Here is a 16,785-nt window from a genome sequence, read left to right on the forward strand (position 1 = left end):
AAAGCATGACATTAAGAGCAATTTAAGAAGGATCCAATAATAAAGAATGAAGACTAGTGGTATTACATTACAGGTATTTATTTAGTTTATCATGTAAGAAAATAAGACAAAGAAACGTTCCACTTCTCACATTTTCTTTCAATGGCACACAAGGTGAAGGTGTTAAGTTTTTTTTGGCAGAAATGAAGTAAAAAATTAGAAACAAAAGCGTGCAAAAGGACTTTCATGTTCAATACTTAAAAACTCATTAAGTATCTGATGACACCATTAAATAAGGGAAACTAGCGCGACGATTACAGAACGCAAGTCTTGACTGTATGTTCCAACATATTGTAAGCATAGGCTTCATTTGCATAGCTTAAAGGTTAAAACAAAACTGCTTTTATATGGGCTACTATGGGCTCTATGTTCTATAAACTATTTGTTGCTACCTCAAGATAAAAGACAACTTTTGAAAGCAATAAATGTATAATTATAAAAAGCTCTTGATTGCAGGACAGTATGCCTTTAACCAATTTCAAATGAGAACATCATTAAACATGAGTCATCCATTCCCACTTTCATAACTTGGATTTCTGTAAGGCTTCTGTTTGTCATATAAAGACTGGAAATGGACAAAATACACAAAAGCAGTTGGCATTTTACACTGAAAAGCTTTAAAGACTAAGTATTAAATGAACTGGTAAACCACATGTGGGTTAAGCCACATTGTTCTGTGGACGGATCCATTCCTATAGCATTAGCTTCATCAGTAGTCACGTCTTAAGGCTTAGAATGGGTCCCCACACTGCCCCCCAGCTTTAACAAATTAACTTCAACATCAACAGAGCAGCAACATTGAAATAAATCTTAAATAAATCCATTGCATCTACAGAAATTGTCTTAACACATTTTGGCATTCAAATATTGATGTATTTAAAAAACAATATGTTCTGATTTGTGTGTTTTGTATTAAAGTACATTCTCCCGGTTTGTGATGGACCGAAGGAAGACTTGCTAGAGTTGACATTGTACTTTTTCTCTATCTATATGCAAAACATATGGTAAACATGTGGTAAATACAAGGTTTTTCAAGGAGGGAATCGATATTGTCATTTAGGAGCGGCAAAGTCCAAACTGTGACATGGTGACAGCAGCCTTTGTGTAAAACAAATCTCTAGCGCCCTCACTAGGCCTACAGGGACATGACTCGAACCAGCAAGTCTTACCCTGCCCTGATTTAACACCGCCCCAACAAATTATGGATCCCACTTGGATCTTGGCTGGCTGGGGTGACTGAATATGTGCACTGACACATACAACTCCATGTATAAAGGATACTCCTCTTTTTACACAGTTCATGAAAAAAAAAGTGTGCTAAACGTGGTATATTCAGAGGTGAAAAGTGAAATTACCTGTGCTGGTCTCCCCCCCCTCCCATCTTATGATTTTATGGCTTCAACCCATAGTACTAGCTTTCCTTTCTCATTGAAAAAAGATGGGATGCCGAGAAAATAATTTGGTGCGTTTATTCCCGAGACGATAAAATCTAATGGCTTTTCTCTCCCCAGGGGTTTGGCTCAGTCCCAGCCAATGCAAAAGACACACACATTCATGCACACAATTCCCCCCAAAACATTTGCCCCAACACTGCGTCTAAAATGTTTGAATATTATTGTTTTCTGGAGATTATGTTTTTGCATTAGTAAAATGAAAAAAAAAACATCACACAGATCTCTCTCTCTCTCTCTCTCTGATATCACTGAAAGTACTGTTGCCTCACATCTGGCTTGGTTCACACACTGCACAAAAATTAAACACCCCACAACATAAACAAAACACTGAGGGTCACAACTGGTTCCAAACACAAAGGTTATTTAGTCAGTGCTTTGCCTGCAAATTGTGAAAACTGTGAAATTCCTACAAGGTAGACCTAGTTGTGTGAACATGAAACAAAATGACAAAAGCTTAGAGTATTATTCTGGTTTTCACTATAGCCCCTAGGTGAGAGGGAATTTCAAGCCATATTTGGCACAACCGGTCAGACAGGCTATCTGTTGCTTTTTCTCTGTGCGAAAAACAATTAAAAAACAGCACTGTGCAAGTGGAGGCAAGGAGGCTTTATGTCTAGACAGTGGTTCACAAAGCCTAGCAACTTTAAAACCAGACTGCGGGATGTTTAGTCTGCCCCCATTCCCTTAAAGTAAGGCTGCTCCCACAAAAAGAAGCAGGTGGACACATTAAACTGAAAAGCCACTGGAATGCTCTTGAGGGGTTTAGAAAAATTGAAATTACTAAATTCTATAGAGGAATTACATCACTGGACAAGCAAAGAGTAAACATCTGCCAGGTTTTTTTTTATCCCATCTGTTGATATCAGAAATGCACTCAAAGCTTGGCCTTTTCCCCACCTATGGTTGTGCACTTGTACATCTGGACATCTTGGGATGGGATGGGATGGGGGTGTGTAAAGGAAGAGGAGGGGCATTGGGCTGTGAAGAAGGTAAGGCTGCTGCTACTCCCTCTTGTCAGCGGCTTTTGACTGCTCCCTCTGAATCATACAGCGGCGCACAATGCTGTCAAAACTCCCCAGGTAGAAGAGGGCGATGGTCCGAAATAATCCCATGGTAACAATCTGTACAGAAGATAAATGGAGGTTAGAATTAGTAAATCGCTCAATATTAACAGCATCCTGGAGCAGGACTACTTTGGCCAATGTGACTATATCATGTACATGGTGTTACCTGCTGGAGGCCTTCTGTGATGGATGTAACAGGTGACATTCCACAGGTGAGGGCTGATAGCATGTAACCATCGGGTCCCACAGAGCTGTTAAAGTTCCCCTGCTACAAGAGCAAAATAAATAACAAGCAGATAGATTTACAACAGACTACCCATTCACCTAATGTTTAAAACTGGACAAGAAACATGGTGGGGCAGTGGCAGGTGAAGTGAGTTTCTTACCACTGCATCCCGAACAATGATTTTGGCTACTTGGTCTGGTTGACAAACTCCAGAAGTTTCAGAGATTAATTTGGTCTCTAGAGGCTAGTAGAGGGGGAAAAAACAAAGTAAATGCTTTAAGTAGGGGGGAATTGAAAGTGAAATGATGTGAATATTTCTTTTGTTAAACAGATGTTTACCTTGGTCTTATTTTCCTCAGCTAATCCTGGAGTCTCAGTGTCAGGGGGGTAGGCCACAGTCACATAGATATTGTATGGCTTTATCTGGAGTAGAAGAACAGCAACACTCACTGAGCATTACGTCCTAACATTTGACTTTGATAATAACTGTCAATCAACATTTTATTCACAAAAGATCTTAAAGGTCCCATGGCATGAAAATTTCAAAACTCACCTCCATCTGCAGCGACTCTGCTAAGCCACGCAGAGCAAACTTGGATGGGGAGTAGGCGGTGTATCCAAACAGGCCGATCTGGCCTGCTTGGGAGGACACAAACATAATGCGGCCCATTCTTCGCTCCTTCATGGTGGTTATGACGGCCCGTGTTGGGTAAACGCTGCCCAGGTAGTTTACTTCCATCAGTTTCTGTTGGCAAAGGCCAAAAATCACGCACATTATAACAAGGTTACCCACAGTGCAGCACTGCATACTGTAAATGTAGCTACATATTCCAAAACCTGATTACTAGCAGACTATTTCTCGAATATATTCACTGCAAATTGCTTACGGTATTACCTGGGAATTTAACCTCCTTTCTGACTGTAAAAAAAAAAAATCAACTACATAACCAGACCGCAATGAAAACTCCCATTTACCTATATGGTTACTGTTGAATGCACAAAACATATTCTGTGGTCTTAGTGCAAATCTTAAATGTTGGTCTAGATAAAATATATTAGTTTTTGTAAAGTAAGTATTTAAATCACAACAGTCCAATGGCTAAATATTGTATGTATATAAATAAAACTATCAGTATTGTTTCTTATATCTCCAGAAAATAGATAAATGTGTTAAGTATAATTCCTATTATAACTTGGAAACATATGGCCCTCCTCAAAAAAAAAAAAGTTAAATTAATAAAACTCTCCTTTTTATTCCGACACCTGTTAATCACTGGATACTTTTAATCAACACAGTTTTCAGTACTATTTTGAGAGTAGCTTATTGACATGACCATGTCTTTGCTACACTCCCTGGTGCCTACCTTAAAACGGTCCACTTCCACGTCCTCAAACTTTCCAGAAATGGCTAATCCAGCACAGTTCACTAACATATCAACCGGACCCAGCTTCTCTTGAGCCTGCACGACAGGAAAAAGCCACTTCAGCACTGAATTATTAAAAGGAATCTGAGATGTCCCACTGTTGCTAAAAGGGTAACGTTACCTGTTTTATCACACTTTCCACCTGGCTATAATCACTGGAAACATCCACTGATATGCAGAGCACCACCTGAGTAAGGAAATTTAACATGATCTCATGCAATGTAATAAAGTATAACGTATGTATACAGTCACAACATGTGCTTTAAAACAATATCTGAAAGTAAATGCTAAACACATACCTGTTTGTCATTGATGGCAAATTTCTCCACCTCTTTCTTTGCTTGAAGCAATTTAGCCTAAGGATAAAAGAGCATATGTAATCCGTTATAAAAACGTAAGAGTCATAAAATTTCACTGAGTAAAAAAAACATGTCAAATCTTTAGAACATGAAAGCTTACATGCAGACAAACACAAAATAAAGTAAATGTAGCATGTAGGTAAAGCTCATCCTTTACTTTGCACGGAGATAATTAACCTTTACAATATATTTTACTGTCTTTGACATCAAATGAGTTGACTATAACAACAAACAGCTTGTGACTAGGCAAGACACAAAGAAATGATTGGTTGAATGTGGTTTGTGCTGACCTCATCCCGTGCCACCAAAGTGATGAATGCTCCTTGCCTGTAGCACTCAACTGCAATGGATTTCCCAATCCCACTTGAGCCTCCTGTCACCTGAAAATTCAAAAGGCAGATTAATCAAAGGTATCTGGTAGGGTAGGGTTGCTGATCTGAAACTCATAGGCTGGGATGCAGGTAAACTGGAAATGTAGTTATGTTTCCATAATGCAACATAATGTTCTACTATGGGTTTACAACATCTGCATGATGAAATGAGTCAAACTTCACTATTGACAGTTTAATAGGTACACCTAGCTTAAACTTGTGTGGTGTAGTTTGTGGTGCTTAACTGTATTGCGTTACACTAAGAGGAGTTTCTCATATTTAGCTAACGTTAGTCAACCCTCTGTGCTATAACCATAGAGTTGACCAGTAACTTAAGTTAAATTATAACTTAACTGTTTCAACAAAACTATTTTATATACATAAAGACAGGATATAGCCGGGATAGACGGCATTAATTTTACCTATTTTATAAACTGGTAATTTAGCGTCAGTGAAGTGTAACGTGACGTTACTTAGCTAGTTAACGTTACATTCAAAGAACTGTAAAGCTCTGAAGACTGTCGATATATTCAACACTAGTGACCTCACGTGACTCAATAATATCTAACTCTTCTAACTGACTGATGCAATGAATTGGACTCATAGACTGTAAACATTAACAGTCTATGATTGGACTGCTTGTTGATCAGCAATGCTGGACTTCGCAGACTCCCTGGGATATGAATTGTTTATGTATTTATTTTGTAGTTGTGTGTATGTGTTGTTTGTAACTGCAAATGCTCTTACTAAATTAACTGAAAGATAAAAAAATGTGGGTGTGTCACTCTTTACAACAGGTTTACATCAAAATGTATGGTTAGTTATTAGCTATAAGGCTAGTGCTAATATACATAACTGCCGGACATTTAAAACGTAGCTAGCTAAAAACTCAGCTAGCTCAGGACCTAAAGTCAGTATAATGACTGGACTTTAGCTACCGTTACCAGCCTAACAAGTAACGTTAGTTAGCACTCTGGTGCACTTACCACGACATGGGCCCCGTTCAGTTTCAGAGGTTTGGGACTAATGAGAGGCGATATCATGTATAACAGCAACACAAAGGCAACGATGAAGGCAGCAACTACAAGAAGCATGATGAATGGCAGAAGAAGCCACCAGGAATTGATGAAAAGCCAATCTGTGATCGTTGAGCTCAACCCTTCTTCAGAGGACATGGGTGAAATCTGGCAATCGTTAGCTTGTTTGCTAACTAGCAGGCCAGCTTCTGAGGTCCGATAACAGAGCGACAAGGCAGACGACAGCCCTGAAAGGGGGTGGCGAATTACAGATCTCAGAGGGGGCGTTGTTCCGGGATTTTGGCAGGGAGTCAAAGATTATTAACGACACAGGTTACAGTATCGCGGTGGACATTGGCTCCCCGTGACAAAGCGCAGTCTGCAAACCAAAACAAATCGAACTGTGCACTGTAAACGGACGCTTGTCGGTCGTACCTGGTACTTGTAGTTCTCAAGCCGACAGCGTTGCGAAATCCAAACGCTACATTAACAACAGCTCCCACAATGCAATGCACCGCTTCCTCATTGGTCGTATCCGTAAGCCACACACCTATCTTCATCTTCACACGCCCTCCGAACCAGCCACCAGGTATGTTGACTGACGATCAGTAAAGTAGCTATTATAAATTGTGATAACATAATTAATGAACCTACAGCTCTATTGTAAAGCCTTGTCAATACCAAGCGTGAATTTGTTACAAAAAAGTAAACAGCTTTTCTTGACGTAGCTTTAACTTTTATTTACATTGTGGAAACAAAAACAGAAAATGTTATGCATGGGTGACCACACAAAGAAAAAGCTCGAGTTGGCTATATGTATAGACATTTACAGTAAAATAAGACTCTTAAAACTCAAAAGAGATAGTTTCACACCTTAGGAGCAAAAGAGCACAGTTGTATACAATCTCTGGAAGAGCTTACATGAATTATACATTTTTAGTTGTAGTGACAAAGCACTGGATATATAAGCAGTGCGACCAATTTAGAAATAAACCAATAAAAATGAATCTTGCAGCTTTTCTAGAAGGCACATGGTGCACACTGCCACTTATGGCAACATAGAGTTCATGCTTTGAGATGCACTCCTATATTGTTAAGTATACAAGAAGATGATCTCTCCACCTGAGCCATCAGTGTCCAACTGGGTCTTGTTTTATCAAAATTTATAATGACTTTATCATAACATAAGGCTTAGTTTTTTTTTTACAGTTTATATTAAAGATAACCAGCAAGCCTGTGGATAGTAAAGAAAAATATATACAGTAGGTTGTGAGAAAAAAGCTGAGTGACAAAGCAATTAAAAGCTATTGAGTCCTTGAAGAATTGTAAAATAATGCTGGTCTGGCAACATTGGTGATCCACCCTTGTAGCCGTGTTTAATTCAAATGACAAATGAGTAAACAAATACAATTGTTCCTTGTTAGGAAACTGGATAAACATTCCAATATTTCCACAGGGTCTAATGTAGCTCTCATCCTGAATATCTCTCTCTCAAAGCTCTTAAACGTCAACCACCTTGAGACAAAAATGACATATTTCACCAAACAAATCCTATCAACTCATGCCCTGCTTCACTCCCCCAGCCCAAGCTTTTTACATTCCACAAAGTACAGTATACACTATAAAATGCTTGTTTTTTTCTTAACATAAAATGGAGAATATGCAAGCGGTATATTTTAGTCTAGTGAGATGTATTCTGGCTGGAAAATAAGGAGACAAGAGCTAGTCTTAAAGCAACACTGTAACTTTTAGCTGCAGCTGTAGTTCCAATGAAACAACCTGTAGGGGGACCGAAGCGGCGTGTAGCGCGAGCTGTAGTTCCAATCAGACAACCATAGACTTAATATTAATATACAGTCTATGGAGACAACCTGAAGCGGGACCGAAGCGGCGGGTAGCGCAAGCTGTAGTTCCAATGAGACAACATGTAGGGGGACCAAAGCGGGAAAAGTTACATAGTGTTGCTTTAACTTAAAATAAATTATCTTGACTTCAGAAGTCTTATTTGCAATTAATTGTTGTGTATGTCATTGCTAGGGTATTCTGCTGATAAATACCTTTTATTCTATAGTGCACAAGTCAAACAACACTCTAAATTATTTATGTCATTGATTCTTTTATCAGGTCAGCTGCAGATGGGATGTTTTTAATCTTCTTTGGACAATGGTTATTTTTCGAATAAAACAAGGTCCTTTCACCCTTTGCTTGGTTATCAAATTGGCTAAACAACAGCGCAGTGATCTTGTCCACTCATGATAAACCACAAAGCCTGGTGAAGGGTTATGATGAGAGAGTAAAAAAAGAAAAGGACAGTAAAGAGAGACAATCAAAATTCCTTTGCTTTGGCTCAATCATTCCACCTAGCCTTCCTGTCCAAAGTCATTTGTGAATTTTTTCAGTTTGACCAGATCTTGATCATTGACTGTTGGCTTTGTGTTGGCCAGAGACCTCATCATGTCGGACTGAAAAGAGGAAAAAAAGATCATGATATTAAAGCAAGGACTCGAATATGCAATTATATTACTAGGGCTGACCCGAATGCTCCTAAGCTAGGATTGTTGCCATGGTAATTGACGTCCAAATCAGTATTTGAATATTTGGTTCTTTTTTTTCGTTTTCTTTTTAAAATGACTACTATATGCATTACCCCATAAATCCCAAACAGCCCATTAAATAAGGAATAGTAATCCCACATTATTCATTCATGCATCAACAGTAATTATAATTATTCTCAGACAGAGACCCAGACTGTGTGCGTGCGTGAGTGTGTCTAGGTGTGTGTGTGTGTGTGTGTGTGTGTGTGTCTAGGTGTGCATGTGTCTAGGTGTGCATGTGTCTTGGCGCTGTGCTGTCCCGGTTACTAATGTCAGCAGACAGAAAAACACCAGCACCCAAATTGAATGTTTGACCACGTAAGTGCTAGAAACTTGGCTGCAATTATTGGCATGCAAGATGTCGAAAAAGTCAAGCATCTGGATTGATTTCAAATTTTGCGAAGACGACGCGAAGGAAATTGGCATATCACAAATCTACGAGTTTAGCAAATCCCTGTAAAACTAAGGAACAGCTGAGCCTTGATAAAGTATTGCCAGGCCTTTATTTAAAAGCTTTGAAATGTATTGAAATGCTTCCCACCAAAGTTTCAAAACCCCAAAAGTGATATTCGGGACAGCCATATATATTTCTATATTACCATGTAGTATTTTAATATCCTTACCATGCATACTACAGGTTCCAATAGTTTCTCCCCAGGTACCTCCATCCATGTCATTTCAATCGCGTTGGGATCGCCAGGAGAGCAAGGAGTCAATAGGTCATCTACAAGTGTGTTGGGGTCGGTTCTTGATTCACCACGTACCTGTTTTATATTACAATATAAGAAAGGAAACAAAAGTGACAATTTGTTAACTGCAACATATTACACTGGAGCATAAAACGGAGACCAGTTATTTTAGAAGGCGTACCTTTTTGAAGTGGGTTGCTGACTGGACCTTTCTAACAGGCTGCATTAGAGCGTCTCGGACAATGATGCTGATATCTGCTCCCGAGTATCCATCTGTCTTCTTGCCCAGAGTGACAAAGTCAGTGTCGCTGAGACTTGTGGGGGTCGCGCCCAGATGGAGCTTGAACATGAAGGACCGTGCGTGCTCTTCAGGCAACGGGATGTAGATCCTCTTCTCAAATCTAAGAGTATTATTGGTGTACAGTCAGCAAAGGTGAATGACATCATGGTTACTAATAACTTTCACCAAGTCATAACAATTACCTTCTTCTGATGGCTGAGTCTAGGGTCCATGGGATATTTGTTGCGCCAAGTACCAGCACTCCCTCATTGTCATTTCCCACACCTGCAAAATAGAAAAGGTCTGGGTAAGTACACACTAAAATACTTCATCTTAGCAATGATACTCTGGTGCTTTCACGGACACATAACGGTCCCTCCAGCTTTCTATAGATCTGTGACCACACGTTACCTTACAGGCCATATAGGTGTTAGTTCCAAAATTAGGAATCAAAGACTAATGCAAATCTGCTTATTAGTGGTTTCCTAGTGTTTTGTTGCCATCTTGTCTGAAGCAAAAAACATGAATGAAATGATTTATTAAAAAATTTAATAACAATAACAACTTATTTCACCAGTAAATTCCTGTTAAACGACAAAAACAACCACTGGATGGGAAAAGGGTATTTTACAACAACTTTGATTGCAGCACGAGGCTGGCGAAGCAAATTTCAAGTGAACGCAACATCGGAGTTGTTTTTCAGATAACGGCTCTACAGACTGTTGTACGTCTCGATGTTGGAATCCTCTCCAGTGAAATACAGACACACTTTTACACCATTTAGTCAGCATTTTAACCGGGTTTACTCCAGCTGCTAGCTAACGGTAGGCCAACGTTACCTGCTGCCAAGTTTAGTGTTAACTAGCGGCCCGTGGGCGATGTTTCAGTTGCCTTTAACGTCCGTTTTCGGAGCATCAGAGAAGCACAGTCATTTAAGTGGCACCTAAATAAGGCATCGAAATCCCCGTTGCTGTTCGGTCCGGTAGAGAATGGTCGTTAAGGCACCGGGTCTCGGCCCCCCCGCCCCCAAAATAAAAACTCTTTGGATCTACATGATTCACGTGGATGACATTTTCCCATCCAAAATGGTGATTTTCACCGAAAATCAACTAGTTTGCAGGTATGAAAAAACAACTCTACAAACATCATAAAAATGAATACACTTTTATGAAATAAAATATTAAGCTTTAGGGAAAAGAAGATGTGGTATTTCATACAGCAAATACCACATATTTCATGAATTTGGCTACAGTTTAGTTTTTCCACCTCTGCTTAACAAGTTCCTGGGTGAAACCCTCTTACTGCAAACTGAGTATGCACATACAAGGAGTAAATCTATGAAAGTTGCTGAAAATTGAATACATATAACAATAACTATTATTATATTATATTGATCATAGATAAGCAACCTTCACAAACATCTTTATTGCATGACTATTCAAATGGACTGCATTATATTTTACAAAATGTTATGTTTTAGGGTCCAAACCCTAGATTTGCAAAAATATGAATCCATATATCCATATTATGGATAGATAACATGAGTGTAGCTTATAAAATAAAAAAACATGTTGTAGTTCCAGCCACACCTCAATCACTGACATCATAGCAGGTGTTTTCCCCTATATGCTCTGACATCTGTTTAGTTAAAGCTTCTGACTGCAGCTTTAATTTTCTCCTGTGCACAGCTTAAGTTTCGATACATCTGTCTATCCCATTGCCATGTGACTACAATGATTCCAGTCAAAATCTAGGATGCAGAAAGAAACTGAAAGGATTGCTTCACTTAGTGCATAAACATTTATTTTCTACAACTGCCTTTTAAGAAGGCTGCTTACCGATTCTACAGGACATTGCTGGAAAAAAACGTCACTTGTGTCTTTTTAAACTATTTAACACTAAAACAGACCATCTTTAATTTATCACAGCATTCAGTAAGTACAAACAATTGTCATAGCTCATCAGACTTACCCTGCATCTGAACCAGGAACTCTGTCTTAATACGCCGAGCAGCCTCACTCTCGTTCTCACTTCTTGAGCCACACAGGGAGTCGATCTCATCAATGAAGATGATAGAAGGCTTGTGCTCCCTTGCAAGGGTAAAAAGATTCTTCACCAACCTGGGAAGCAAAAGGAAAGTTTAAGAAATGAAATAGCAACATGCTGCAGTATATTTTTATGCTTCACTGATTTTGTGGATTACTGTTAATATGACTTACTTTTCACTCTCTCCCAGCCATTTGGAGACAAGGTCAGAAGAGGAGATGGAGAAGAAGGTTGAGTTGTTTGCTTCTGTGGCAACAGCTTTAGCCAGATAAGACTTTCCTGTACCTGGTGGTCCAAAGAGCAAGATCCCTCTCCATGGAGTTCTCTTTCCTGTCAGTCAAGCAAAAGGGTAATTTAGGCAATATTAGGGTCATTAAAAACTATCAAATGTACTCGGTTTGCTTCTGTCATTTAAGAGCAAAGTAATGAGAAAGCCTTCCTCATAATTAAGATGTAGTACCTGTGAAAAGGTGGGGAAATTTGATCGGAAGAATAACAGCTTCTTTCAGTGCCTCCTTGGCTCCCTCTAAACCAGCAACATCATTCCATTTGATGTTTGGTTTCTCCATAACAATTGCACCTGGGAAAAATAACATACTACCTTACTTAGGAGTCTAAATAATGCCTGATTTATGACAGATTTCCAGTAAGAAACTCACAAGAAATCAACAAATAGTTCAGTTCAGCAAAAAAAAAAAAAAAAAAAAAAGAAGGCCCAATAGTCTTTATATTACAAACCTGTGAGTTGATTTTGGAACTTCTTTTTCTCTGGATCATCACCTTCATCACTTTCATTCCTGGAAACACAAACATAGAATTATAAAAAACAAAATATATATACACAGAATTTTGTCTATATATCAAGTACTAAATAATGCATTATATTTTCATATATATAAAAAGGAACATTGATTTTCCATCTAGGTCTGAATGGCATCACATCTGCCCCACCCGTAAACATACCCTTTGTCATCAGACTGTGACTCTTTGACAGGCTTCGCGGGAGGAGCGCTTTCTTTCTTCTTTAAATACTCTTTCAACTTCTCTGCTCTGTCCAAATATTCTGCACATTTTGCCCGGATGCTCTGTTTAGCTTTGTCACTCTGGGCTTCATCTGTCAGAAATAACAACAACAACAACAACAAAAAAAGGTACACAAAAATGATTTAAGGTTTGAGTATTTGTTCCTAAAAGAGACATCACCCTCCTCTTAGCATTTCAGCGTTAGTGTACTGCTCTAAATACAAAAGAATTATATTAACAATTTTTTCAACATTATTCTTGCTTTAACCACTGCTATGACACTGTACAGAATAGCTTGCATGTCATTTTGAGAGATAGGAAGTCACTCTTAAACTATGTCACAAAGGATTATTATCTTTATTATTATATAACGTGATTATCAGATTGTAGACACTTCATGCCAATGTGCTGTCCTATGCCTTACATTTCACCACATGGAGGAAGTACTGAACAGCAGCCTGGTAAAGACGTAGAGCCTCCTCGTATTTCTGAGCTTTATCCTCCTGAGCCGCCTTGCTGGCAAGATCAATGGCTTTCTAAAACAACAGAAACACAGAACAATGTTAGTTATATTAACATTTGTAGATTCTACAACTGATGGAAACAGACAGCTGTGTGAGGTTAATGAGTGCCTTTTGAATTATGACAGCGTCAGAACACCATCAACCAACCAAAACAAACATAATAACAAAATGATAAATATAGGCGATTAAGTTTTTAAATTATCTGAATAAGAGTGGCAAATACTTAAGTGAGAATGTCGGTCGCAGGCAACCTTCCTATATATAACGTTACTTACCGTGATCTACTAGCTGTAGATATTAGATTTAATGCTACACCTGTCCTGTGTGGTGACACTACGCACACCGAGATAGGAGTGCCTGAACCTGAATCCACTGTTACTTCCTTTTGGTTAACGTTACTATAATATGTCACACAATTTGTACGTGTAACACAACCTGCACCGAATTTATTTAATTTTGCTTTCCATTTGAAGTGGATGTCTTTTTAGAGGCCAAATAAAACCAGTTAAAGTTAGCTAGCTAGCAACGTTAATCCCATTAGCTAGGTGTCTTGTTCTTCAATATATACTCACGCTACTGTTACTGTATAACTGCTACGTCGTTTGCCACAACTGCATACATTGTAGCACAGGAAAACAATAGCCTTTAACAAATGGGTCGTCTTTTGGTTGTCTTTGTTATTTACAAGTTAACTGCCGAATTCATGCTGATGTTAGCTAACCATGCTAATTAGCAGCTAATGTTACAAACGTTACTATTTTACACATTTAAAGGCATTTATACCAAACATCACCTAACAAAACAAGGCCAGGCGTTTCGGTTGACAACAACTAGGTTACTTTTTTTTTTGTATGTTTACTCCAAGATGTGAACAACTTTGTTATCATATTTTATGTTACGCGTTTTAGCCAGCCCTGGGGTTGGTCCTCAACTTACCTGTAAATTATTGTTGGTAGCCATAATGGCTGATCACTTGCCCAATAATCGAAACGAATGTAACACCGCCGTATGGAAACAACTTTTAAACACTATGCTTTAGAATTTAACCAGACAAGTTGTCTGTTAACTCGACAATCGGGGTTTTTATGACGCTTGTTTTCGTTTCTAAGATCGTTCCGGAGTCAGATCGAGGAGGGAACTTCCGCATTGAAAAGTCGATACTCGCGTGCACGGAATCTGATGACGTCAAGACGTAGCCTCGAATACATTACTGCGTTTGGCCATAGACTGTAAAAATAAGGTTTTTACATTTGAAAATATTGATTTATTGTATTTTAACGGTAACTGTTAAGTGAAGATACGGGTATCAGTTGGAACTACATTTTCTCCGTTTGTTTTCATTCTGTTACCTAGTCTTTTTTTCCTATTTGTCTTTTGCCTGTCATGTGGTTTATTATGTGGTGACGTCTTTGGTTCTATGGGTTTGCCACAATGAAGCACTACCAGACTATGAATGGACTATTAACCCTGTCGTTCTAACATGAATTATCTCATCAATCAAGCACTTGAATTCAGTTTAAATTATTTTTAAAAAGCCACTCTTGTTGCAGCACATCCAAACTGTTGTGAACTTTAGACATTAGCCTACTCTGATTTTATCATCATGAAAAAATTATATCCATATTTGTAAAACAGATATTATGTATTTCATTTTCGTAACAACCTCTTTATTCGCTAGGTACTCCTGTAGTTCTTCTGCTCTGTCCAGGTACTGTTTACATGTATCTCTTATCTTCTGGTTGCCATCTTTACCCTGGGGTTCACCTGATGGGAAGGATAATGTTCATTTAATAGCAATGTTAATGATTTTTGTTAGGTCCATTTTATAAACTATCTATTGCAACAAGTTATAAGGATGACACAACTTAAAATAGGCACAAACACAAACTAAAGTCATTAATAGTTAGTAATTTCAGAGAAATTTCACTTATATGCTAATTGGCCCATCCGGCAATGACTCTTGTACATGCTATTAGAAACATCATTATGTGACATTGGATGCATTTTGTTTCCAGCTGCAGTGACGCACGTTTTATAATGTGCAGAAAGTACTTGACAGCATGTTGGTAGGAGCGGATGGCCTCCTCATAGTTCCCAGCTTGGTCTTCCTGTGAGGCCTTCTGGGCTACGGCAATAGCTTTCTGAAAAAGCAGGAAACAATTAATATTTCAGATACTATCATATCTTAGGTTTTTGCTGAAATCACTACATGACAGAGTCTGTAAAGGGACCTCAAACTAAGTCAGTTCACATCATCTCAGTGTCCCATAAACTGCATAAATCTACTCCGGCCAAAACAAAAGTAACATTGTACAGTGTTGTTGTTATACTAAGAGCATGTTAGTACCATATTATAAAAAAAATCACAATAGTTTCTAAAAATGATCTGGAGCTCAAGCTGAAATGATAAATTGACTGATTGAGTAGTTGATCAACACAACATTTATTAAGTCCACTTTTGGTAATCCAGTAATTTCAGTAATGGATTGTGTAATAATAGGGCTTTGTCTAGTTTGCAGTGTTAATAATTACACTTTTGCTTTTTGTATGAATTCTTTTTTTTAACAAAATGTCTTCTGTGAAAAAGGTCTGTCTTGCTCATGGACATTTTCAGTGTTGACTTTTTAAAGAGTAAATGGTCAATCAATTAAGTAATACACAATTAATTGTATAGTCACTTAAAATATGCCAGTGAAAATCTTTGATGTGAAATTATTATAGTGTATAAATTGCTGCTGAACTGTTGCCTGTGTCCAACTATATAACTTCAACTGTATGGTGATTTTGTGTATTAAACCCCAGCAAGAGTAAACTGCCTACTAAAGCAGCTGCCTTAGCAGACTGAACCTTACAACTCTACGTGGACAATCAGTTGTTGATAATAGAAGAGGGTCTTTGTGAATTCCACCCATCTATTAGAGTACCTTTAGAGCTACCTGCTATTTTTTGACAAACACAATAAAACTACACTGCATAAACCAATCAGATAGCAGTTTGCTTAAAACATTTTGTAAACTGTGAATGAATAATTTCACTGACTGCCATTGAATCTGTGGACTTGATGCGAGTCACTATTTTTGGTCAGTGATGGAGTTCAGTCAGCTCTTGCAGAAACCGAAATATTGACACAAAAGGTCCCGCATTTAACTGCTCATTCTGTTATAGTTGGATAAAACACTATTTTAAGAAATAGGCTACTTAGACTTAATTTAAAGCTGAAGCTTTTGTGAAAATGAAACCCGTCAGATTGCACTCAGGGAATAGCCTATAGCCTACTCGGTGTTCCTGTCTGTGTCACTACACTTGTTACACTCCAGTAGCCTAACATCGACAAACGGGGAGCTTCCAGTCTTCAATAACTATTCATCCTACCTGTAGATTTGTTGGCTCCATGCGGAGTCCTGTGAGAATAAAAACACACAACAGATAGGACCCGTGATCCCCGCCAGTCGTGTTTCGTTTACCCAGCCGTATGTCACCGCACAACAAGTTCCTGTTTGCTTATCACTCCCTCAGTGACACATGCCTCCAAGAAAGCAGTCTGCTCAGTCAAAGGAATGGCAACGATGCCAGTGAGTCACAATGCTTAATTGTTGTCGTACAAGTTACAAAGACAACAGAACTGTGAATTATAATTAACATACATAAAACAAATTGGGACAAGATGCATAAAGTA

At 38.4% G+C, this 16,785-nt stretch overlaps 3 protein-coding genes across 3 annotated transcripts; all 3 read right to left on the reverse strand.

The window, feature by feature from the left end:
* Window positions 1–62: 62 nt before the first annotated feature.
* kdsr (3-ketodihydrosphingosine reductase) lies at window positions 63–6,382 on the reverse strand. The gene is made up of 10 exons (XM_028592728.1): window positions 5,924–6,382; window positions 4,857–4,946; window positions 4,507–4,563; window positions 4,329–4,394; window positions 4,148–4,243; window positions 3,337–3,528; window positions 3,123–3,206; window positions 2,944–3,027; window positions 2,724–2,825; window positions 63–2,614 (listed from the first exon to the last, which is right to left on the reverse strand). Exons 1-10 carry the CDS (start codon window positions 6,110–6,112, stop codon window positions 2,495–2,497), a joined length of 1,080 nt encoding a protein of 359 aa, XP_028448529.1. The 5' UTR covers window positions 6,113–6,382; the 3' UTR covers window positions 63–2,494.
* Window positions 6,383–6,667: 285 nt separating this feature from the next.
* Window positions 6,668–14,297, reverse strand: vps4b (vacuolar protein sorting 4 homolog B). Its single transcript, XM_028592727.1, has 11 exons — window positions 14,046–14,297; window positions 13,010–13,121; window positions 12,526–12,676; window positions 12,301–12,359; window positions 12,023–12,142; window positions 11,736–11,892; window positions 11,488–11,636; window positions 9,720–9,801; window positions 9,418–9,637; window positions 9,171–9,311; window positions 6,668–8,415 (listed from the first exon to the last, which is right to left on the reverse strand). Exons 1-11 carry the CDS (start codon window positions 14,067–14,069, stop codon window positions 8,314–8,316), a joined length of 1,317 nt encoding a protein of 438 aa, XP_028448528.1. The 5' UTR covers window positions 14,070–14,297; the 3' UTR covers window positions 6,668–8,313.
* Window positions 14,295–16,668, reverse strand: LOC114565941 (vacuolar protein sorting-associated protein 4B-like). Its single transcript, XM_028594285.1, has 4 exons — window positions 16,482–16,668; window positions 15,139–15,250; window positions 14,773–14,873; window positions 14,295–14,336 (listed from the first exon to the last, which is right to left on the reverse strand). The coding sequence occupies exons 1-4, from the start codon at window positions 16,500–16,502 to the stop codon at window positions 14,295–14,297; spliced, it is 276 nt and encodes a 91-aa protein (XP_028450086.1). The 5' UTR covers window positions 16,503–16,668.
* Window positions 16,669–16,785: the final 117 nt, after the last annotated feature.

The sequence above is a fragment of the Perca flavescens genome, chromosome 12 (genome assembly GCF_004354835.1).
Source record: "Perca flavescens isolate YP-PL-M2 chromosome 12, PFLA_1.0, whole genome shotgun sequence".
NCBI lineage: Eukaryota > Metazoa > Chordata > Actinopteri > Perciformes > Percidae > Perca > Perca flavescens.

Coding starts and splice junctions, on each gene's coding strand:
- kdsr (XM_028592728.1), bottom strand. CDS start 6,112: ATGTCCTCTGAAGAAGGGTTGAGCTCAACGATCACAGATTGGCTTTTC. Junction 4,947..5,923: donor TGAACGGGGCCCATGTCGTG/GTAAGTGCACCA, acceptor TTGAATTTTCAG/GTGACAGGAGGCTCAAGTGG. Junction 3,207..3,336: donor CAGAGTCGCTGCAGATGGAG/GTGAGTTTTGAA, acceptor CTTCTACTCCAG/ATAAAGCCATACAATATCTA.
- vps4b (XM_028592727.1), bottom strand. CDS start 14,069: ATGGCTACCAACAATAATTTACAG. Junction 12,677..13,009: donor CTTCCTCCATGTGGTGAAAT/GTAAGGCATAGG, acceptor TATTTCTGACAG/ATGAAGCCCAGAGTGACAAA. Junction 11,893..12,022: donor ATTTCCCCACCTTTTCACAG/GTACTACATCTT, acceptor CTTGACTGACAG/GAAAGAGAACTCCATGGAGA.
- LOC114565941 (XM_028594285.1), bottom strand. CDS start 16,502: ATGGAGCCAACAAATCTACAG. Junction 15,251..16,481: donor TGGAGCCAACAAATCTACAG/GTAGGATGAATA, acceptor CTGCTTTTTCAG/AAAGCTATTGCCGTAGCCCA. Junction 14,874..15,138: donor CTTTCTGCACATTATAAAAC/GTGCGTCACTGC, acceptor CCTTCCCATCAG/GTGAACCCCAGGGTAAAGAT.